Source organism: Numida meleagris, chromosome 4, assembly GCF_002078875.1.
Source record: "Numida meleagris isolate 19003 breed g44 Domestic line chromosome 4, NumMel1.0, whole genome shotgun sequence".
Taxonomy (NCBI): domain Eukaryota; kingdom Metazoa; phylum Chordata; class Aves; order Galliformes; family Numididae; genus Numida; species Numida meleagris.
This window is the reverse complement of record NC_034412.1, coordinates 37,948,337-37,973,474: the sequence shown is the minus strand read 5'-3', so window position 1 is coordinate 37,973,474 and position 25,138 is coordinate 37,948,337. Positions and strand designations below refer to the sequence as shown.

The 25,138-nt window shown below is 34.6% G+C and overlaps 1 protein-coding gene across 4 annotated transcripts in view; it reads left to right on the top strand.

The window, feature by feature from the left end:
• LRBA (LPS responsive beige-like anchor protein) overlaps positions 1-25,138 on the top strand; it is a 377,228-nt gene that overhangs the window by 107,818 nt on the left and 244,272 nt on the right. For all 4 annotated transcript variants that reach the window (XM_021393535.1, XM_021393537.1, XM_021393538.1 and 1 more), the window contains 2 exons: positions 11,578-11,642; positions 23,162-23,270. In XM_021393535.1, the coding sequence (XP_021249210.1) occupies positions 11,578-11,642; positions 23,162-23,270 (174 nt within the window). The remainder of the gene's footprint in view (positions 1-11,577; positions 11,643-23,161; positions 23,271-25,138) is intronic.

The window sequence follows — 25,138 nt, the reverse complement described above, 5'->3', positions numbered from 1 at the left end:
TGATTTGGTACGGAATGCAGATTTTGTAGGATTTTTTGCTGCCAAATGACTTTGTATCCATTTCAGTACAAGTTCTAATTTCATTTTAAAGTTACTTAGAATCTGTAGCAGTTAATCCAGTTCTTTGAACCAGCAAGGCTTTATGTTGTAAAGATTACAGTTTGGATAGTGTAATTCTGGTAAAAAATGAAAGATGAGTGCAGCTGTATTTGATTTAAAAGAAAACAAGAAAAGCACAACAACCAAATCTTGAGTGATAATTTGCCTTGTGATAAAATGGTTAGAAACAAAACTTGATTAGGCAAATAGAAACAGATAAAAATAAAGACTTCCCAAAGCCTAAATTGTTATGTTCCGGGGTAAGATGCTAGATGAATCATGCCCATAGGTGTTTGCCTTGTGTGTTGTGAACTTTCTTTGCTATGTTATGAGGTATTCAGTGTTTCCAGTTTAGTATGGGAGCATTGTACAGAGGTGTCCAGAAAAATACATCATCCACAGGTATGCCAGAGACTTCATACTGTGCATTTGTTGGTTTGTGCTGTTTTGAATAATTGGAAGATTGAAAGAAAATCTGCCAGCCTAACTTTCTGTAGGGATGAAATGGCTGTGAAAGGAAGCAAGAATATTCAGGTCATCTTATTCAGCTACTGATTGTGTAGATTCTGAAGCTGTTTCAGGTCTATGTCATACCAAGTGGAGCAAGGCATAATAATAAAATTGTGTATGAAAATGTGGGATTGCCAAGCATTACGTTAACTGGATTTCAGGTAGTAGTACCAGGATTCCTAATGCAACTTCGTAACAAATGTTGCATGGCCACTGTAACTGGCATGCAAAATGAAATATTCTTATCCTGTCTTTAAGATGCTTTTGGATGACAAGTATTTGGGAAATGTTTTTTGAGCTTTTATGTACAGCGCTGCTTCAGCATATTTTCCTTGTAGTAACTTTATATTATGAGCTCTTACCTCATAAAAACTTCTCCTTGTTATTACGAGCGCTGCTCCAAAAGTAATGCCTCCTATTTTATTATGTTGGCCCGCAACATAATAGTGTCAGAGGTGGATGTTGGTATGGTGGTAGAGGCTGAAACCTTCCTGCCAATATCCCATTCTGATAGGATTTCCAGCTGTTTCCATTTATTTAAATCCTTTCTTTTGAACTGAAGTATATTGAAATTACATTTGGAATTAGCTCTGAATTTTTTTTTTCAGTGACCTGAGTGACATCATAGACTTTGTCTCTCCAGAACTGGACTAATGTAATATATTCTGTGTGAAAATCCAGGATAATACAGAACTTGTCCGTTGGAACTTCACTCTTAGAATTCCTGTTCTTTTCTAAATTGTTTGAAACATTGGCTACTTACAATTGCATGCAATGAATTCAATGGAATTAACTGAAGAGCCACTCTAAATTATGAAATAGGAGTTTCTAACAAGGAATTTTAGATAAAAATCACTAACAGTCACGCTTGTTGGATTCCATTTTAGTTTGCTACATTTATGATTTGTTTCAATTCTGTCTTTTTTCTTAGTGTAGTTGTTGGCTTTGACAATAATGTTTGTTTGCTGTTAGTATGGCTTACTGATAAGGAGTTTAAAACTTCTGGGTCCATCACTTGCTATTTTAATTTATTAAATATTTTATTTTAACTAATTAACTATTATTTAACTATTTAACTATTTTAACCTATTCTTGACTTAATGGTGCAATGCTTACTGCATTTATACATTGTATACATGTGTGCATGTATATAGTTATACAACCATATAGTTGTATCTTAACATGTAGTTGTTACGGTATTTAATAAGTATTAACTACTGCTTTGGCTTTATTTCCTTATATCTTTGCATAATTTATAATCTAGGAGATACATTAAAGTTTTGCTCACTCCTCAGTTTAGAGGTGGGATATATGATGTGGAATTTCAAGGTGGACAAAAACTATGGAGTGTGACATTTAGCTTGAAAAAAATAGAAGAACATCTGATATTTGCTAAATATGAGTTATTTTGATATTTGTTATTGTATTAAATGGGGTTTATGTTTGTGCATATTAGATATAAATAATTATCAAAGCAACAGAAGAAACTGCCTGATAAGAACTTGTTTTATCTGGACCTGATTTTTGACCCCATTTGGAAAATGCTCTCTAATTTTCAGCGAAGCCATTGTGTTTTGGTGTGGACTTGGGTAATGAGTTGATTCTTGGGACAGTTCACTTGGAGAAGTCAGCATGACTTGAAGACTTGGGATAGAGGAAAGGATAAAAGATAGCGTTGGAAAAAAAAGCACAAAAGCCCTTAGAAATAGTTTGCTGTGCTGGAGGAGAGAGAGAGATGAACTTTCCTAATGTCATCTTAGGAAGATGTAAATCTTTTCGTCAGAAAAATTGCGAGGGGGAAATAAATAAGAATCCACCTCCCCCCCCTTTTTTTTAAGTACTATATTTAGTGGTTATTCTGTAGGCTTTTCAGATATTAGAGACTCTTACTGAGAAAATTATCCTAGGAAGTGAAAATTGCTTAAATTTGATCAGGAATTCAGGACACGGTGGTGTTGGTAGCAGTTGAATGGGAAACATGTCCACTACAGCTAAAAATATTAGCCTGTAGAATTTAAAACTGTGCTGAGAGTTTGTATGATTAATGTATAATTTTTTTTCACGTTCAGGAAAGAACATGAATTCACTTAAATGTGAATTTTGGGAGTCTGGTAGGTTACAGCTCAGTTTCACGTCCATGAATGTACACTGCAGATGCTGCAGATATTAACAAGACCATAATTTAGCTACAGAAGCAAGACTTTTCTGAAGAAAAAAAAGGCATCCTGTTGCTTCACCAGCACACTAGGACTTAAAAAAACACCACAATTTAAGGTGAGTTTTGTGCAGTGAGAGCACACCCTGTGGCTTGGCAGTCTAGTCAGAAGGATGATACCATGCTGACTTTATAACTAGATCTTTGAACAATATTCTCATGGGTGGTAAATGCAAAACAAAGTAATATCAACTGGCACTTAATTCTGCGAGCTCCCTGCTGATGGGGCTCTGCACTGAAATGGAACTCTTCCTGACAGGAAGTCAGCCGCGAAGTGTGGAGACCTCTGAAAATAAAGCGTGCCTTAATTTGACACCCCGCTGTTTTACAGCTAGTCTGTTTAATTTGAGACCATGGAAAGAGGTTTGGTGGAGGGTAGGGGGTGAGATTGTGGAAAGTTCAGAGAGTGGCAGTGCTTGTCTTTTAAACTTCATACTAATTACATATACATGAACGTTTTTTGTTCGTGTTAACAAGCCAAATCATTTCGATCTCGCTGTTGCCAAGCAGGAGTTTGAGAAAGATCTGTGGAGCTGAAAGTTGTGGCAGGAGGAGCTTTGCATTGTGGTGATGCGCAGTTACAGTCTAAACTTTAGGCTTATTTACAACTTTTTGTGCCTTTTTATGTCTCTCTGCAACTGGAAAAATCATCAGGTAGGCTGATGATTCACTTGTCTTCGTACAAATATTTTAAGAGGTTTTCTTCAAGTGAAAAAGTTCGTAATTTGGATAATGCAGCCATGAAAATGATAGAGGTGTACATGTTAGGTGTTAGGCCCTACTTCTGAGTCAAGTTTGATTCAGAAGAATGAGCTGGATTTTTCAGTACCCTCTGAGTACTTACTTAAAGACACTTAATTTTATTTCTACCTAAGTATAAATGGTAGTTTTTTTATTTTTGTACAATTTACTTTGTATGTGCACAAGAGGATTTGCAGAAAATTATTTATCAGGTTTATTGTAGCAGCATATAAGGGGCAGATGAGATTAGAACTGTGTGATGCTGGCTGTAATGTAACAGTGGAGTAATGAATACACTGAATAAGTCTGAATGTAGAAGACAGGCAAGGTGAGGATGGTAATGTAGTATGGAAGCAGAGCATAATGGAAGAAATGCATGCTCATTTTTATACTTGTTTTGTGTGTTTATGTTTAATTTAGCTTTTTTTCTCAAAATTATTCACATCACTTCTCTATGTTCCTCTTGTGTTCCTTTTTGTTGCTCCTGTTTTTTTGACACATTTCATGTAACTTAGTTTCTTGCTTTACATTTCTGCTTTTTTTTGTGTGGAAGATTGGTACTTTCATTTCTTAATTCATGTCTAAGATTTCTGTTCCTATTCTTCTATAAGCTTCTGCCTTTCATCTTTGCATTGTATATGGCTGATGGTTACAGAACCTGAGGAGGAAACTACAGAGGAAAAGGTTTGCTGCTAGATGAACTTAAACCTGACCCCGGTGTCATTTCATGGAGTCATGGCAACAGCCTGCTCATGGGAGAGAGAAAGGGATAGGCTGCCCAGGCAAATTGCTTCCTCCGTCAGAAATGTGGACCTGAAATCAGTGATCCGCTCACTTGATTTTTCTTTATTCTACAGTTTCTTGCTCTAGTAGAGAACACAGAGGATCTGGAGTTTAGCAGAGACTTTATCTGTCCCATGTAGTGCAACACCAGTTGTAGGAATATAATTATACTCATGAAGTCATGAGTTAGATTGTGTCAAATGGCATGTAATGAATGTTTTTCATATGCATGCTCGTATCTTTTTGAAACCATATACAACAATAGAATTTATGAGTTTTGGTAATATGCAGGCTCAATGCTGTGATGCATTTTACTGGTAGCATTCTGTTTGTGCAGTTATGTTTTAATCATTTTTTATGGACTTTTTGATTAAGTAAGTTAAGGTCTTTTATTATTATTAAAATTCCTCTTTAAGAATATTTGATTTCATCATAAATGATGACAACAGCAACTTATGCCAAGATTTTATGGCTGTATGTAATTTTTAAAATATTGTGTGTACTTTAGTATTTTACGTGGTGTAACTTTGCTTTTAGGATAGATTTCTGTAGTTTGCAGAGAAGGCAGAAGTTGTCACTTCAAAAAGTAACCTCCTAGTTTAGAAGGTATCGTCTGACAAGCTGACAGTTTTTTATTCTGTATTTCACTGAGCAACATGGCATGCCGGTATGCAAACTAATCCAGTTCTGTATGTGTATAATTTATTTTCAGAATCTCTAAAAACTTACTGTGATGTGAACTCAAACTTTAGGTATTGAAATTAAACTCTCATTATAAGGTAATTTCAGGCATTTACCAGTAACAACATAATACCAGTTTATAGGAAGCTCTGTTTACATGGAATATCCCAAGTGGTTAAACAGCAGGGGAGTCTTCTGCTTTTAGTTAAATAACTGCTGTTTCTGTATGGCTTGTTTACTACTTGTTTAATTCTTAGCGCAGTGTGCTATTGAATTGAGCATGCAAAAGTCAGCAAAGAGTTCTGTTTTCTGTGTCTCAGTTTATTACTTGCTGTACGATAATAAAGGAACTATTTTATTGGGTTAGTTGTAATTAACTTCAGCACTAGGCATTGGTATAAATCATTCCTAATCTGTTTTCTTTACATTTTCATTCTTTTTAACTGGTTCGACATAGTTTCTTTCTGTCATCCTCTTACATAAGGACTGGGGTTGTAATTGCTTTTTTGAATTAGGCTGTCGGAAGCTAATGTGCATGTTGATCCAAGAATTGATTAAGGAACACTAATGAATTTCATATAACACTTTTAAAAGATTTGCAATAAATACTTTGTAATAAATACTCTATAGCAGTGATCTGTTATACTGTTGGGGTTCGGTACGGTGTTGCTATGCCGTGCAGCTGGAAAAATGCTGCAGTATAAGGTACTTCAATTCAGTTTCATGATTAAAATAGTAAATGACTTTGTGATTATGAAATATTTTTAAAATGTTCTAACAGTTCCGTAGAATATGTTTTATTAAAGTAACTATTGTTATAAAAACCTCTATTTCTGTGATTTATCAAAAGAAAAATACTGGCACAACTTTCTTTGAGTTTTCAGTTCTTTGACTCAGTCGTGGTGTTTGATACCAGCTGAGCCCTGTGTCTTTTTAACTAACTTACCAATACATTTCTGTACTTCTGCATTTTCAGTTGTTAGTTAACAGCACAGATATAAAACAAGTAAATACATTTTAGTTCTTTTCAATCTGTTTTGCAGCAGTAATCTTGTTTTTCTTCAACTTCTTGCTATTTTCAGGGGCCGATAGTCACACAGGCAATCTCAGCTCACCTTTAGCGTTCATTAGTATGGTTTGAGTGTATTTTGGAATATTTCCTCACAATTAATTCCTCAGTGTTGTGTCTCCCCTTGAGAAACTGTCTCATTTGGGTGATTTTTATGCAACTTTCTCCTAGAAGACTCATTAAATTTTTTAATACAAAGACTTAACTAGATTTTTTTTTTTTTACAAAAAGCAATCTTCTTTTAATGGAATGCCAGCAGTAAATACTTGTTATTATAACTGAGTGTGTTTGATAGTTTAAAAGTCTTATAAAAATAATTAGCTCTTTTATATAGTTCTGATGGCAGCTTAGCAAGTTTCCCCTCGAGCAGTCTCTAATGAACAGGCCTTGATTTTTCCAGTTGGGCTTTTAGACTCCCTAAGGACTTGACTTCAGACCTTGAAGGGCAGCAGCTGCCATTTGTCTTCAGACTGGAGTTGCCAAACAGACAGACCATATACTAATAGGACACATTTGTTCAGCCTGAGTATGTGGAGCCTTGATAGAGGCATAATGATCATCAGTTGAGAGCTTGTGGCTGGCTAGGGTTAGAGTAACTTTTATCATCCTTATTGCAATCAAAACCTCTGTATGGATTAGTCAGATATCTTGACTTGTTATGTTGATGCTGTGTTACAGCTTTCATACGTGAGACGTTGTTTAAATTTTGATTTGTTTTCCCCTGACAAAATGTCAGTAAATATTTTTTCAGACTACTGCTTTTCTCTGTAAATGTCAACATTCAGCAACAGTGATGTTCTTATCTTTGGAAGGGTGCATGTATATAATTACTTAAGTTATTTTTCTCTCAATCAGTCTCAGATAGTTCTTTCGTTACTGTTTTTTTATCTCACTTTTATTTGGGCTTCCAGGTATGACTATACTAAATAAGGTTGTCTTCAAATGTGTTTTCTACTTGCTCTTGCATTTAAGATCTCTCATCCTTGCAAAATTTTGCTGTTTCGTATGCTACTTAGTAAGTGTTAATTTGATATTAAAATGTTGCGTAGAGTTTTTAGTTATGTTTTTCCATAATTCCATAGTTTTTCATTTTTTAATGTATCTTTGTAGATTTAAAAATGTTAAACAAACTCTACTGCAAATTATATGTTTGCAGATGTCAGATATTCTGCTTAATGTGCAGTCTAGCATTTTTTTTAATTCTGAAAACACAGCTGAGATATAATCTAGTTTTGCTATATATTCTTTATTGCTGAGTTCATTCATGCCTGTAGTGGATATGGTGCTGAGAGAGTGGTGACACCAAGTACAAACACTGCTGAAAAGTTCTTGATAGTTTACTTTAGACACTTAAAGATTAGAATATCTTTCTGTGAATGAGTTTTTCATGCAGATCTGACCTTTAGTCTAGGATATAATACATCTCTTAGTCATATGTTAACACATTTTCCCACCCTACTCCTTAGTGCTCCATTCATAGTTGTCACTACCAAAGTCATCCTTCTCATTTGTTTAAGAATCAAAATAATTTTTTTAAACTTAAGCAGATTGATGGGAAGTTTGGATTAAGAAACAATTGGCTGTCTTTCTTCCCTTGTGTATGAGTGTACATTTCAAACATTAGATATAATTCTTCATTGTGTACTATGTTAATATTGTCAGACTATTTTTTAAAGTTTCTGAGAAATCATGTAAGAGATATGTGTGAGCGTCTGTGTATACGTATAAACATATAAGATGACTTGTAAATAACAACAGAAGTACCATTTGTTGAAAATTGAGCAGTTTTCATCTGTTGGTAGTTTTTGGAACATTTTCAAGATGCATATTTATTTGTTTAACATTGAGACTAGTACACGGATTGGGCTCACAAATATTTTTTTTATAACTTGAAGAATATATATTTTTCGTTAATTCTTTGAAATATGGTGCTGTTTCATTCCTAGAAGTGTGCAGATGAGGATGTATAGTGCATTTGCCGTGTACATGCAAGCATTTGAAATTGCAACCCATCCAAATATTTGTAAAATAAATAAAAATCTTGGCATTTGTTTGAGTGATTAAAATTTAGAAATTACTGTATTTTGTTAGTTAAGGAAGTCTGCCTTGCTTACTCTGTTGTATCTCTAACTGTGGATGCAAAGAGATGATCAAGAAGAATAAAATAGGGCAAGCATATGTGACAGTCCTCCTCCATGAGTATTCTCCCCCTTTCCAGCTACTGTCAACTTCGGGTATTTTCTGAATTGAGTGTAGTTTCTGTGTATTTACTAAATACTGGTGAATTTTCCTCGGATACTTTTGTTCAGTCTCCACTGTATCCTACATTTAGGCAGCGCAGCATTCTTTAATGATGGGTTCCACTGGTCTGTAATGCACTGTGAAAAGAATTACCTCAGTTTATTTGTTCTCAAGATGGCTTCTACTAGCTGATGCTTGTAGAAAAGGCTTTTAGATGCGCCTGGATTAATTATGAGCTCCTCAACCATTAAATCTGATCAGGAATATTCAGAACATGCAGGGAGCCAACAATAAATGGAAGAAATGACTGATCGATAGAGCTGACACCTGAAAATCCAAGTTCAATGCAAACTTTAAAGATCTTCAATATTTATCTTATGTTGCCGTAGAATGAGAGACATTGCTTTCTTCTTTTCTTAAAAAGAAGCTGATTAAGTTTAATTACTTTTAAATGTATTTGGAGGCAGAAATAACTACACATGTAGATATAGCTGAAATAAAGTGGGACACAGTTACTAGATATTGTTTTGTCAGAATAATCTCATTACTGGTTGTAGTCCAATGCTTGCTGTGGTTTTCTGTCAACATGTTTTTCCCAGACAAAGGAAATGCAGTAGTGATTTATGTGAATTTTAGTGTCATATGACTGATCATAAGTTAGAATTAATTTAAAAAGAAAGCTGTAAAGTAGATTTAAAAAAAAAAAAAGCAACAGAAACATCTAACTCAAATGGGATGACAGTAGGTTAAAATATAAACCTTGAAGGAGATTATTAGTTTCTGAAGGGGTGGTTTTAATACCAATACCGCTTCATGTTTTCAGTTAATGATCGTTGTGCACTTAGTAAGAATGTGTTAATGAAACCTTTGATGCTGTAAAGTTGGTGCTATAGAGGACAGGGATATGATTTTTGCTTATGACAGTTGTACAGTAGCTACAGGAAATGTAATATATTACTCTGTACAGAATTATAATTCAGATGATGCTTAAAACACCATTTCAGGAAAGGATATAGTACTTGCATTTTGTCTTGAATACTTATCAAAATGTTTACAGATTCCATTAAGGAAATAGGTGAAAAAATAGTGAGCTAAGAAATGTCCACATCAGACATGGTATTTGAGTAAAACGGGATTTCTTATTTGTCTCCTTGAAATGGTTGCTTTTCATTGTAGCTATTTGCGCTTAGTGCTTCTATTCTTTTTCCTGCTTTGCTATTCTCATTGTTCAGTGACCAAAAGCATTAGAAGTAGATTGTCTTTCAGTTACTAAACATTTATAGCCATAGGAAATGATGGTCAATTAAGTACAGCTTAGAACAGGTATGAAATTATTGACTTTGTTGATCTTCTCTTACAGTCCTTCCTTAGGAAAGTGCTGAAATGTGTTTTGTAGTTATTTAGTTGCATTAGTGGTTGAGTTTGAGGCTTTTAACGTGTTTTTTCCCTAATACCTTTGGGAGATGGATAACTAAGATGTTGATATAATAATGCAATATGCATACTGAGTGTAATTGTTTGAGGGAACATATACTGTGGGGAAATATTGAAGGGATCATGAAATATGATGACCATTAGTCTTTTCTTTCAACTATTAAAACTCGCTTTAGGGTGTGTTCAGCTGGGATTTATGAAATTGTTTAGACTAATGCTGCTTTTGATGATGTCTGATGTAGAGAAAAATGCTGGAAAGTATCATGATAGATACCTTTTCACTTTTGGCAACCTCCATCTTCACCAATTAAATTTTCAAGTGTTGTAGTGAGTTCTGTTAATGAGAGAGATATTACTAACATAGAGCAACAGATGGACAGTGTTATAAAAAGAACTTTTTTTGCTTTTCTTGAGTTTTCACACATTTTACCTAACAGAGAATGATTTTAACAATCATCATACAAAGCTAAATATTTACAACTTGATATTATGTTAAAAAAGCCTCTTAATAGTATTAGTTCTGCAGATTATTTTGTTTAGCACCTAAAGGGCTTTTTAAAGAGAAATATTTCTTAAAGCTGTTTCAAAAAGCTTACAGACTGACTTGAAGTCATGTATTGGTGACAGTAAGAAGGCAATGGGAGAGAACTGGAAGAAGGATGATGGGAGAAATATCAGGAAAATACACATAGCTGGAAGAACCAATGATGCCACTGGATGTATCATAAAAAAAATAATAAAAATCAATGTGATAATATGTAAATGGAACCTAGCTGACATTTAGAATGTTACTTGACTAGTAATGCATATAAACTAGTTATATAAAAAGTAATGAAATCCTTTATTATTCATGAGGTGTAGTACATTACAGATTCCAATTATTCTTCTCTTAATTCTGACTACTTCAATATTGCAGTACAGTGTTGCACCTTAAAAATGATTAAAAAGTAGAAAATGAGTTGATACTGAAAAGTTTCAAACTGTTCATTTTTCTCTTGGCTTTTGTGCGTGTCTGATCAAACACCTTCATGTTGCTAACTGGGAGAAGTAATATAACTTTTCAAAACTGAGAAGTTAAAAACCTGCTCTGGTGATACACTGACTACGGAATACTCCTGTATTTAGAAATCTGAAATTGATTTAAGATCTATTTGCAGCTTTGTGCTTTCTGTCTGTTTTCGAGTTGACAAGATTTCTAAAAAGAATGATTGCTGGGATTGTTATTTCTTACTAAAAAACTGAAAAATCAAGAAAGCTGATGTGAAAAAGCATATGATACTAAACTATTTTTTATTTTTTTAACTTAATATATATTGGGTGTTAATGATGTATTATTTGGCGAACCTGATCTTTGCAGTAGAAGTGAATATATGATTGTTAAGGTGAGAAGACTATTATGTATATATGTAAATTAGTATTTAAGAAGTCTGTGTCTAAACAATAAGCATTAAATTTAATTGAAAGATTATATTAGCATTACCAAGTCTCACTAAGATAAAGAGTATCAGTGAACAAGAGGAAGCTGAGAATTAGTACGCAACGTAGTGAACAATAAAGAGTTATCTGTGGGATGTTTTTGTGTTTTCTTCTACACTCCACAGAATGTGACTTGGAGTGGATGACACTTCTTTGTTCTTGCTGGAGATGTTTCCTTCCTGATTAGCACACAATTAATACTTTTTATATTTGTTAGTGGCGTAAGTTATCAGAATTTAAAAGAAGGTGCATGACTTTCTAACCCAAAATGTTTTTCTTGATCTCATTTTTACAACTAGTTTTCACTTTTTTGTTTTCTCTTTCTCAGGAATGGCAGAACTCTATACAAAAGAATGCTGGCCTTGCCTTTATAGAGTTGGTCAATGAAGGACGGTAAGTCAAAATAGCAACTCTGCCTTAGCATTTCGGAACTTAAGTGACTTGAAATACTTTTCTACTTTTCTAGAATTTTGCTTCTGCTGTTTTTTTTTTTTTTACAATTTTTTTGAGTTTCACAAGCATGAATTCATATTCTTTAACAATTCTGCTTTGATCTAATACTAAATAAGAGATTTTACAGAATCTGAATGCTCTGGTTTCATTAAATAGATCACTTATCAGTGTCATGGATTTTCTTTCTTCCCGTCCTTGTGCACTGGTTAACATTGAAACTATAATTTGTATTCGGCTAATCTCTTGAGGAAGGGAATTGATATTTGGAAGGCATTATAGCTAGGAAGTGTTAGATAAGCCTTTGTCTCAAAAATTAGATTCCAGTTTCCTCATTTATTTTCTATCTACTTCATAAAAATGGAAGGGAAAAGGATCCCTTTAAAATACAAAAGTTGTGCTAATATTCCCAATTATCTTTCATGCTCTATCAGTAACTATATATGTATATTAGTGAGACTTAAAGAAAATGACAGAGCAGTTGATGGGGCCATGCTCTTTAACTTGTAGTGACTATTCAGAGCCATCAATATTTTCTTCATTAGGAATTGATTGTGTGGCAGACTAAGAGCAATATTTATGTTTTCAAAAGGATTTTTATTCAAGATGTCTTAATGAGTTAGCTAAGGAATATTATAAGAAATTATAAGAAATGCCATTTTGTAAACCTGTATTCTGTTGGTGAGCAACTTAAGGTAGTAATAATCTCAACAGAAAATCAATTTTACAGGATCAGGGCAGCTACTGAGTTAAAAATAGAATAATTTTTCACATAAATTAAAATGCTCTGCAAATATCATTGTAGAAGAAATGGCTATTTTAGACTTTTATTTTAAACTGCATAAATGTTCTCCTGGTTTCTAGAAGTATTGAGCATTTTAATGGTTGCATTTCAGTTTACGGTAAGGGAAACACCATTTTGAGGCAGAAAAAACATTTTGCTACTAGTCTTGATCCCAAGGGCCGAGGTAAAGTAACAAGGGTGTTCAGTTACAGTGTTAAGATCTAGCCTGTAGTTGTTTCCTATTATGCGAGGCTGACCTGTCCTGACCTTACTTATAAAGTGCCTGCTATAAATTTGGCCCTTGATTAATGTTTTATTAGCATAGATAACATAGATATCCCACACACATGTAAACCACAATGTAAGGTTCATCTGGGTAAGATGATTATCATGAACAAATCAGTTACTGAGTTTTAAGTAGCAGTTGCCTAGTAGTCTGTTTGTTCAGGTCAAGCATTCAGGAGAGTGTTCTATCAGTAAAGTGTTTGGAATTGACTATTTTCTTTTAAAAACCTACAGTGCCCATCACAGACAGATGGAATCGCTCCCCCGCCTCCATAAACAGCATCAATAACTTATAGTCTGGTCTTAGCAGAGTGGTTGTCTCAGGGACAAATGATCCCTTAAAGACTGAAAAGTGTGGTTTTGGTTAGCAGAAAATATCTAAGTAATTGTTACTTCATTTTTTTCATGACTCGTAGCAGAGTTGTTTTTTTAAAAAGTGGGAACATAACTTTCATTATGGGGAAGAGGAGAGCGGATTCATTTCTTATAAAAATGTCTCCTTTTATCTAGCTCCATTTTCCTCCATTCTGGTTTATAGGAATCTTTAAAGTTACTGCTGAATTGGTCATTGCGTTGCTTTGTGACTTTTCAGCATTCACTAAAAGGAAGCTATTATCCCTCCTACAACATGAACTACATTCCAAAACTACTCTTTTCGTCTCCTTATACAGGTCACACATTATTCTTCTTGCACATATACTAACACTTATACTAAAGCGTCTCTTTTTTTCGTAACACTATGATTTTTAAGAACTCTAAAAGCTGAAACCTTATAATTTAAAAAATGGAAATAGCTGAAGGATGCTGATTTAGACTTTAAACACAATTCTGTAACAATACTGAATTTTTAAATTGTCTCCTACAAATACTCAATGAAAGATGACAGGGTGTTTGTACACAGGACAGAACTGATTTCAGCAAGTAAGGATGTCCATGGGGTACCATGATACATGGAGTGTTAGAATAAATAAAATAATATTAAGGACTGTAAGAACTGCCTGGAATTTGTGGAATCAAAAAATTGCTATTGTCTGCTTTCTTGGTGGAAAAAGTCATCTTAGAACCTTTGTAAAGGACAGTTTTATTCACAACACGTATTACTCATTTTTGGGCAAGTTATTAAGATACCGAAGGATATTCCAGTTTGAAATTTGTCCTCCTGTGGTTGTTTTTTCTTTGTGTTGTTGTTGTTTGTATTTTTATCAGGCAATTAAGACAACTAAAAATGTTTCTGGAATCAAATAAACTCTAAGAGAAGAGAACTAAATCTCTTCTTATATTTGCTTTGAAATGTGTTTTTTCCTTTTATGTGAAAGTTATGAATGTACCTCTCTCTCAAGCCAGTTGAAAGTTTTATGTTTTGACTTGCTGTGTTTTGGCTACGATTCCCTGGACAGAAATATGTGCAGAAAGTCTGCCTCTGGGACTCGTAAGGTCTGCAGTGTATGTACTACATTGAAAATGTGTTGGGCTGAATTTCAGCATGTTCACAAGTAACCAGTATATAACATGGTTGCTCCCAGGCTTTGCAAATACATCGGGTCCACTGCTATTCTGTGCATTGCAAAATAGATTTGTTTGAACCCAGAGGAATTTTGAATCTTCAGAACTGGGAAAATAATCTCTAGACAGGAAACTAGAGTGTGAAGATGCAGAATGGTAAACCTACCTAATTCTGAAATACACAACTGAAATCTTTCAAGGCCAGGATACAAGCGTAGTGAAGAAAAAGGAAAAAAAAATCTGCGTAGAAAGCCAGGAAAGTGTGGAAAGTAAGTGAAAAGCTAAAGGAGCAATTATTGGAAAATAAACTTTCTGTACATGAAAACAAATACAAATTTCAAAACATTGCTGCATTGAATATTAATCTGTATTTAATAAAATGAATATGCATTATACAATAATGTTATGTCTGGGAACGCTATTACTGCTCTTTGAAACCTTGTTAGAAAGGTGCCATTGCGCACTGCTTCCCTGTGCTCTGAGTCATGTGTGCACCAGAAACATAGATTGTAAAACATTTTCCTTAACCTGTTGAACTTCTGTCAGTCTAGATTTCAGTCTTGGTGCTTGCCTTTCACCTTTGGGTCCTCCCTTTAGGGATAGTCTGTTTTAGAGCCTCAGCCAAAAACCTTACTGATGAGGGAACTTTTTTACTGTAACCATCCTTTCAGTGTGATTGGTTCACTCATGTAGCCAGTCCTCCTCTTCAGAGTCTTCCAAAATGTCCAGGCATATTTCTTTTCTTTTTCCACATTGGAACTAATAATCTTTCCTCCTTATGCAGGAGATGATCAAGCTATTATTTTGAACTGGAAAAAAAGCTGCTACTTTACGTTACTTTCTTGAGTGAACAAATGTCTCTTTTGTTAGACTCTTATTTCCTCTACTTAGTTAGCAAACAGCTCCTTTGCTCTGTGAAGGTTAAAACTCTCTCCTGTTGCTTTGATTCATTAGCACGCTTTAGTGTGAAACATCTCTTACGCTAGACCTTATTTTCTGTATCAGTCAGTGCACTAACAAACGTACTTGTGCTTGAGACTAGGCATGACAGTTATTATCCCCTTTGGGGTGATAATGGGTTTGGCATGGCAGGGGTTGAGGGATCAGTCTCCGAAGCATGCTGCAGCAATTACTCTTTCAGATTTTCAGTTGAAGAGACTCTTGGACATGATTAGTTTTAATTTTCTCAAGCACAGTTTTCTTGGTCATCTGAAGAACTAAGTGCTTTGTTCTGCAATGTTTATACATCTGTAAATGAGCATTCAGACAGCATTTGCATGTAAAAAAACCAACAACAACAACAAAAACCCAAACAACCATCACATAAAGTTTGGTGGAAAGATGACCTAATTACATTAACAGAATACATTTCTTCCCCTTTGCCATTCCCCCTTTCAAATCCTAAACCAAACCAAACCTGAGGATTCACAACGGTATCCAGGAGAAGCAGAACTAATGAAGTTTGTTTTTCTGTAGCTTTTTCTTATGGCTAGATTCTCTGCAGTCTAATGAGGAATGAAATCTCATCAAAATTCTCCGTATCAGGGGATTCTTATCCAATATTGGATTATTGGATGTTTTTTTTTCCCCCAAGGAGACTTACCAGATTTTTCTGTCCTCTGCTGGATATAAAACTAACGTGTTCCAAGAAAATCCAACCTTCTGCTAAAAAAAAGTATTGGTTAGAATTACTCAAAGAATTAAAAAGTTACTGAGAGAAAGAAGAGGGCAGGCAGCATACCAACCTAATATCCTTTGACAGTAAAAATCCCATCAACCAACGAACCAGAAAAAGCCCCAAACCTCACTGTAAATAACCAGATATAATGGGTATTATTCTCCCAAAGCAAAACATCCAGTAGTTTAAAATCTGGAATGCTGTAATCATCTGTATTTCTACAGCATTTTTTTTTTTTTTTTTTAGAAGGAACTGTACTATGAAAATTTCAACATCACCCGCTGTTCCTTCTCTTAAATTGCAAGTATTACTTTTGACTGGTAATAGATGCAAATATTTTTTAATATTGAAATCGTTGGCAATCAAACGAGTTGGCCAATTACTTGCATGCTTTCCTAACGGAAAATAGGGGACAGATGTACGCTGCCCCATTCAATTGTCTTTCATTTGCAGTGGTGCGGTCACTCTCAAGGAATGAGTGTTAGAGAATTTGTTGCCATAGGAGCAACTACTGTGATGGAAAATAGTTTAGAAAAATATAGCTATTAATGAAAAAAATGGATGATAACTAATATACTTAGGCTTTATGCATAACTGACCAAAAAAGGCTCAGAAAAAAATAATATAGTAGTGTCCAAACTAGAATTGATTATTACCAGTCTGCTTCCCTTATTGCAATCTCTCTTCCCCAGCCTACTGATAATAGAGAACATGCACCTTAATCTTGGCTTGTAGGAGAAAAAAAGTGTTTTACGCATTTTTTCACTTCTTACTTTTAGCAACCTACCATTCTGGTTAAGTGGTAGGTTATGTCAAAGGGATTTCAGATGATTTATGTTCTGAGTTCTTATGCTATTGTTTTGCTTCGTAGCAGAAGCAGCTTTGTTAATGTGTGAATTTGAACTGTAGAAGACCATTCAGCTAGACTTTAAGCAACATTTGGAACGTGCTTAAAATTAGAAATTGTACCCTGGATGTGTTTCAGAAATGGAAAACTGATTTGAGGTGGAGTTCTTGACACTACATGATTATCTTGTGCTTGTACAAGCACCAAGATATTCTGCGACATACACAGCCATTTTTAAAACAGTTCTTTATTTCGCTGAGTTTTGTTTAATCATCTGTGCAAGGATTTAAATTGCATCTTTTTATGTAACTGGAAACATATGAGCCTTGCTGCAACTTAATGAACAAGCAGAAGCTTTTTGGGAGATCTATTTTAATGGTTAAAAATTAATGTAGGCTTTTATTATTGGAGATGCTCATAATTTTGGAATGAATGTATGTGACAAAGGTAGGTTTTGCTTGGGGTAATATGTCATTAATTTGTTGGTTCTATAAAATGCAAAATCATAAAATGCTTTTGAGTGCCTGGGAATTCTTAAATGTTTTTTTTTTTTATGTAGAGTGTTTTTAGTAACATCTGCATTTAAAAAATAAATTGATATAACAGTAACAAGAAGGTATTTATACTGCATACTCTGTGTGCATATGGGGATTGTCAATTACTCTGTTCTCAAATTTTCATAAATTCTGTCACACTCGATGCAGAAGTGAACATGACCTCAGATTAATTTTCACGTGGCTCTTATGTGTTTTGAATGGCCGTTCTAGGTAGAGAAGATGGGATTGATGTGTCCTCTTTCTTAAATGTCCTTTCAGGGTGCTATTTAGGTTTATGCTCTTGCAAGTCCAGTGCAGCTTTCTGGTGGCTCTGCACTGTTTATTTTCTCCAGTATTTTGAGGGGCATAAATGTGTTCAAACTATGGACTTAACTGTATTTTTTTTGATGATTGAACAGGATATTTGTAAAGTATCTGAGTTCCACAAAGCAATTGTAAAACTGCCTTGCAGCTCTAATTCCAACACTTTACACGCTGAGTAGTCAGGTTCCATGAAGGATAGTGTGTATCCCTGTAAGATGCATCTCTTTTTGATGTAAGAGAATTTCTTATATGCTAGGTTTATGAGGAGCGCAAATAGGAATGCTTGCTTTTATCCTTCTTTCTGGGCTATCTCAGAGTTCTCCGGTATGGCACTGTCTGGAACAATCACAGTCTACCCTGTGGTGCTTTATGAGAGATTTATGCCTAAACAGCTGTTGTAAATGTCACCTACAAAGGTTTTGCAGTATTTTGACTAAAACTAATAATTGCTGAACATCAGCAATACTAACCCAGGATTTATCCATTTCTCTCTTTCTAAAACATGTATTTCTATTCCACCTTTTCTTCCTCTCGCACTTTTTTTTTCACTTGTTCCAAGAAGGTTCACTAACTAACCATTCAGCGGCTAGACATCAGAATAAAAAGATTTCTTGCATTGTCTCTCATAGTGTTCTTATCCAATGTAACAATAAAAATCAGAATATCTCATGTGTTTGGCTGTAATTCCATCTCTCAGTGGTTTTAGCACTTCATTCCCGACCCAGCAAAGTATGCAAGTATATATTTAACTTCCCACATGGGTTCTGTCCCACTGCTTCTTTTTACTAGGCTGTTCAACTTTTCAAAGTTAATGACATGAAGCAAACTGCTTATGTAAAGGAAGAAGAGCCTGTTTGAGACAGTGTCGTTACCCGTAGCTGTTATGGTCAAACTCCTGCTGAACATGCGTGTCCAGCCATGCAGCAAAAACACTTCATTGTTAAAGATCAGAAAAAATTGAATAACATTTCTGTGAATAAAAACAAAAATCACTTGATAATCTATCAAGTGGGAGTGTATGTAATGCATCTTATTTATTTCCATGGAAACTAGACCAGATAAGAGAGCACAAATTCTCAGTTAGAAAACACCATTTTTCAACATAGTCATCACCATTAGCTATGCGTTTTCTCTAGAAATGAACAAGAACTTACATGCCAAACTCTTAAAAAATCTGTACCAGTGGAGGTGAGCTGCTGTCACTGTTACCACTACTGAAGCGCACCACATACTCCTCACTGTTCTCACACCCACTGTTTGGTCTCCATCGATATTAAGCAAATGTTGATGAATGCCATTGGATTCCGTATTTTCTGCATGGAGGAATTCAAGGATACACCTTTGTTCCATAAGTGCTTCCATATCAGTTGCCATTTTGTCAAACTGCCCCTCTTCCTGCTGTCTTTTGCACAGGAAAAAAAAAAAAAAAGTAATGGGATATTGTCAGGCAGGTTTAGCCTTCACTGTCATGCCCCCAACATCCGCCTCTGATGTAATCAGTCAACATAATAAAACAGGAAGCATTACTTTTGGAGTAGCCCTCATAAGTCACTGATTCAACAGCATTTCAGTTTTTATTAACAGAGAAAAGTTAAACGGACACATGAGATAGTAGCATAAGAAGGCAAATGTGGGCCTTGTGTCTCATATAGAGTGATGAAACACAACTAAGAATAAAATTACTGGACAATTATTTCTTTTAACCAGTGTTTATTATCCTAGAGGTGAAAAGAAATTCAATTAATCTGTTTAATCAAGGAAATGAAAGTGTCTTTTGGTGCAGAAAAATAAGTATAAACAGAAGTTTTGGATAGGTCTATTTAGCACAGAAAAACTAATGTAATCTAACTGTAGGAATTAAAAATAGAGGCATACAAGAAATAGTGAGTTATTTAATATTGACACTAGTTGCCTAGTTATAAACCTTCAAGGGAAAACAACCTGTAAAATCTCCTTAAATCTTAACAAACAAAACAAAAAGCTGGGTCATGTTTCTGAAAGCTATGCTGTAGCTCAGCCAGAAGGTTCACACTTCATGGAGAAATGAAATTATTTAGCCAGAAACATGCATGATCAATTTTGCGTAGAAGGTCAGAGTAGGTACCAGAAAGGACCGTTATTACCCCTTAAATCTTTAGAATGTACTTGCCATCCTGAGGAAAATCAGATTTTTCTAAACTTTTTTGTGTGTGTGTAGAAGAAAGCATTTGTCTCATTATGTTCCCTGATACACTCAGTGCAGTTTATAGCCACTCACATATGTACAAAATGTGTTGTAGGTACTTTGGAGGCTAACTAATGCTTTGGCAAGAGTGAGTATTTTTGTCGTTGCCTCAGCTGAAAATATTTGTTTCTGTTGCATGCAGTGGGCTACACTTAACAACTTTCTATTTGATGTTTTGTTTGCCTTAAATGAAAAAGAAGCAGCAGCCAAGGTTTTCAAAATTTTTTTGTTTAGAAAAAAGTGAATAAAACTTTATTATACAAAGACGTGCTCTTTTATAGAGATGCTGAGGGCTTCTGTTTGCCTTTAATTTTAGTAACAACTGTGGACTCCTGTGTTATATCACGCCACCATTACATTTATAGGTGGGTAGATATTGCATTGGCTAAATTCAGCCCTTAAAGATGTAAATTCAAAATAAAATCTGAGAGGTGTACTGCATAAGAGGAAACTGTTCTCAAAGGAGAAAATCCAGACTGACCTACATAACAGTACAACTTGAATGGTTACTAAAATTATATAAACTTAAATGAAAGAATGTTAATCAAAGGGTGTGCAGCTTTTGGTAAAGATGACTGAGAAGAAACATTACAATTTTGAGTTTTATTAATATAAAAAACACAGGTTTTGCATGGTAAAACAGCAGTAAAGTATTTATTTTATGCTCCATTTGTATTAGTAAAAAACTTTTGTTCTTAACTCCTTGAGATCTTTACTTGCTGAATTTGGCAATTTGTAATAAGAGAAGCTGTATAGCAGTTGTTACCTAGTAATATTAAGCTGATAGACTTTTCTTGAGAAGAGTTTGAAGTTACCACTAGGTATTTGTGCTGAGTTTAGGCTTTTGTGTAGTTTTTAGCCTTAAGAGTTTTTGGCTACCAAAAGGAGGAGTTCAGCTAGGTTGTATCTGCAGAATCATATATAGGTTTATCTGGCTTTGTTAGCCCAGTATGGAGTATCGTAGAGAAAATGGGGAAATTGTATGGCATTAGTAAGAGAGAGTTGATAAAGCTGTTGACTGATCTGTAGGAGAACAAGTTTCTTCTGATGCATAAAAGCTATTTGTTTTCACAAGGTAAACTTCTAGTTTGCTTTGAGAGTGTTGCTCATTTGTGACAGAATGTGGTTTTTTGCTTTGTTTGGAGCTAATCCATCATCTGTGCAAATGCATAGTAAGTGCCAGTGTGCAGTCATCTGCTGGGGCGGGTTATTGGTTACAATTAGTAGATAGAAAGGAAAATCTATGTAGAAAATAAGTAAAACAATTATTGCACAGCATGCTTTCTTGAACAGAATAGAGAATGACTAGTATTTTCCCAAGTCTGATCAGGTTAACAGAAGGAATAGGAATTGCATATTCAATAACAGAAATGGGATGTTGTCCAATTACGTTAGATATAAATCAGTAAATACATCTATATTTATGATCCCCATATTTTTAGAAAGTTCTTAATAAAAAATGTTTACTCAAATAGTTATTTGATAGATTTGCAAGTGCTACTGTAGATCTTGGGGAAATATGAGTCAGATGTTTGTTATCTGCCCTAGTGTGATGTGCAAAGTTTCTTGTCGCTGGTTTATTAGTGGGGTTTTATTTTTAGCTTACCGTTACATAGATGTTTAGAGACAGTGTTATTGGGGCTTCTTTTTTCGATTTATCAGTGTCTTCTGAACTAGTTTATTTTCTCAGTTTTTTTCTAAGTCATGAGAAAATATGAAATTGAAGTTTTGTCATTGCAGCAGTGTCAGTTCTGCAAGGTTTTGAAAGTAGAACCATGTCACTACTGCTTACAGCCAAACTGTAGGTTAGTTGATAGCAACTACTCCTGTTCCTAAAGTGGCTATCAAAAAAGAAATAGAAAAAATGAAAAAAAATTGAAATAATTCTGAAACAGTTGCTTCTGTACAAGCTTCCTCAAACACTAGGTGAAGGGCAAGAATTGTGCTTATTTCTTTTGTTAAGACCTAATGCATGCAGAAGACTTCGTGCATACAGATTCAGTGACTTAACTGGTTGAGATCACATGATCTCATTTAGCTCTTACACTGCAGTTTTCCCAGCCTTGTAGTGTGAAAAGCAGCGAACAAAGAACCTTTCCATCTTCTGATGTTTTTCTGACTCTAGATTTCTTGTCCTTAGTCCACAAGTGGACTTGCAGAATCGTGAAAAAGATAGGAAATGAGACAGCAGAGCAATAATGATCATACTGCCAAACATACATATAGAAACAGTAGCTCAGATAAATAACTTCTGGGTGATAAAATTGACATTGTATGCATTAGAATGCATCCTGTATAATAAAGTCTGCCTTTCTAGAGAAACAAGAGAAACAGTCTCAATAGACTCTGGACTTGCTGAAATGTGTTCTAGTTTATATGTGGAAGGCAAACAAGTGACTTTATGTTCTGCTCCTGTGCTAGTGATGGAAGGCCTTAACAAAACAAATTAAAAAAAAAGTTAGAATACCAGGTATTTTGTCAAACTATCCAGTAGTAAAGGATTTGTCTGTGTTATCTTTGACTAATCCTATGGAAATGTGTACCTTTCAAAACAGCGTAGCTCCTGTGTAGTCAGTTTTAACTTTATGAATCCCAGTGTAACTAATTAAAAAGGAAATGTTTTTAGTAACAATATGTGAACTTACAGTATAATTGGGTTGTAATTCAACCTGTCAGATCTGCTGCCATTCATAAACTCAAGGTTTATGAAGGTCTCAGAAATCTCAGATTGAATTACAGCTTTGTTCTGTGTATAACCTGAAACAATGTGTATCTCAGCATTCTGTTTGTGAGACTGAGGATGTTTTATAATATCTTTATTTTATTATATCTTTAAAATATTACTTAAATATATACTTTACATAAAATTCCAATTTTGTACTTGGAGAAAAAAAACCTATACTCCAGTGCAATTCGCATTTCTTTTCACTTGGACTCCATACTGGTTACATTAGGGCTTTCACTCTGGATGTTTATAGGCATAAGCTGCTTACTTTTCTTTAGCATGCGTTGTATATATATGGAAGATTTTAATATATTTCTGTATTTCAAAACAAATTACTGTTTATGATATTTTCATTTTGCTTGATTCTTAACTTAGTTTGCTATTGAAATACAATTTTAAGAGTTGCCAGAAGATTACCCTTCAACCTTATTTATAACATTTTCTTAACACAATCAAGAAAGTGTTATAGAACAGAGCTCGATACGTTTATATATCTACAGTATTGTTTTAGGACTTCATTCTCTTAAGGCAGCTTTTAAATATTTTCTGTCCGCAGGTTGTTGAGTCAGACTATGAAGGACCATTTGGTCAGAGTGGCTAATGAAGCAGAATTTATCTTGAGCAGACAGAGAGCAGAGGATATTAACCGACATGCTGAATTTGAGGTAAGAAACGAGTTGCTTTTCTGTTTTTTAAAACAAAACAAAAACCACAACCACCAACAAAAAAACTCTGCTGTAACAAGCATACAGTAATTGAGTATTTAATGTCTGACATGAGCCTTGTAGGCCCAGGTGATTCCATTGTAAAAGACATTTAGCAGTCCTAGTGGGTTTTGATAGCTTACCACTAGCTTTGGTGGAAAGCCAGGCTGTGCAGAGCAGCTCAGAATCTGCAAATCATGGTTTGTGGAGGAAGAAATTGTATCATACCAATACTCTTCTCTTCCTTGAAGCAAATGTCACTGTATATGTTAAAACTGTTTAGAATCACTGTCAAGATACAACTCCGGAAGAAAAAACAAATAAATCCAAGCACCCCACTCCCTCCAATCTCACTGAAGATAAATGATAACAGCCTGTTAAGCACAAGACAAGAGATTACCTTTTTTCTTTTTCTAAAGCTTACTGTTTCACCAATCCATCTCTAAAACCTTTTTACTTATATTTCATATGCTTCAGTGTGGTTTGCTATGTTTCCGTATTTTCATCCCACTTTAGAGTTTCTAAAGTGAAATATACGGCTTGGTTTTTATAGACTTGCAATAAACATATGAGACTTTTTTCTGAATTGCATTAGCCTACCTCCAATTTTGAATCTTGGTTACTTCATTTAGCTCCTTACTATGTACTATAATTACTGGGATGTTTTAATGAAAATGAAGTTAAATCTCACTAAATTCGCTAATACTCTGCTTAAAAAGTACTTAGTCTTTCTTCTGACATGTGATACTACTTGTGGCTTTGTTTTTAAAATGAAGCATTAAGGGATTGAAGGCACATTTATGTTTAACGTATTCCTAAACTGTTTTTCTCTTAAATCTTTTCTTGAAAAAATACTCCCCAAAGATGAAAGCATATTTGTCTTAGACAGTGCTTATGTTCTAAAGGTCATCTATGTTGGCCCCAGGATTCAAGCTGTGCGTTGTTTAATAACATATCTGCACTTCATCTAGAGCAAGTTACCCCCTCCTGCAAACAGAGATGTTGTAAGATATCTACAGTACCATTTTGCAGTGGTGAAATAGCAGGCGTGTTTCATTTATTACATCAAGGGTTTGGCGACAGTCCTGTGGAGATGAAAAGTGCATCTTTTTACTTCATTCCCTAATAATCGTTGAACTGGGACTTGCTTGACATCTTTTGCTCTGGATTTAGGCAGAAACTCCATGAATGATAAACAGCTCACCTTTTTCCTTTGGATCGAAACCATACACAAAGGCATGTGTATATGTGAGAAATCTGTGAAGTGTAGGACTCCATCATGTTAATACAGGCTATCAATGAATACAGTATGTTGGTGGCAACATTATATAACCTTATAATTATAACCATTATAACCATATAACCTTATAACCATTATAACCTTATTTCAGTGTTGGAACACCTTTTTATAGTATCTAGAAGAAATTTACACTGAGCATCAATTTAGATCGTTAATATAGCTCTGAGTTTTGCTGTGATTTAACTATCTAGGATAATACGATGGATCAAGCAAAGTGTTTAGCTCCTCAGATTGAACTTAAGCAGGAACTAGTATACTAAAATAGGAGATTGTTTATTGAGTTTAGTTTTGTTACTGTGTTGGAAAAAAAATTAGATCTAGCATCATTTCTGCAGATGTGTAAAAATCAAGGTATACAACCATATACCAAAGGCTTCAGTAGTGGTGTCATGTGAAATTATCATCATTAAGATCTGTGGCAGACTTTGCTCAATATTGTGGGTTGTTTTTTTTTTTTTGTGTGTGTGTGTGTGTGTACGGGGGAAGTGTTAGTTACATTCATTAGAATTTACAGGTATCATATCAACAG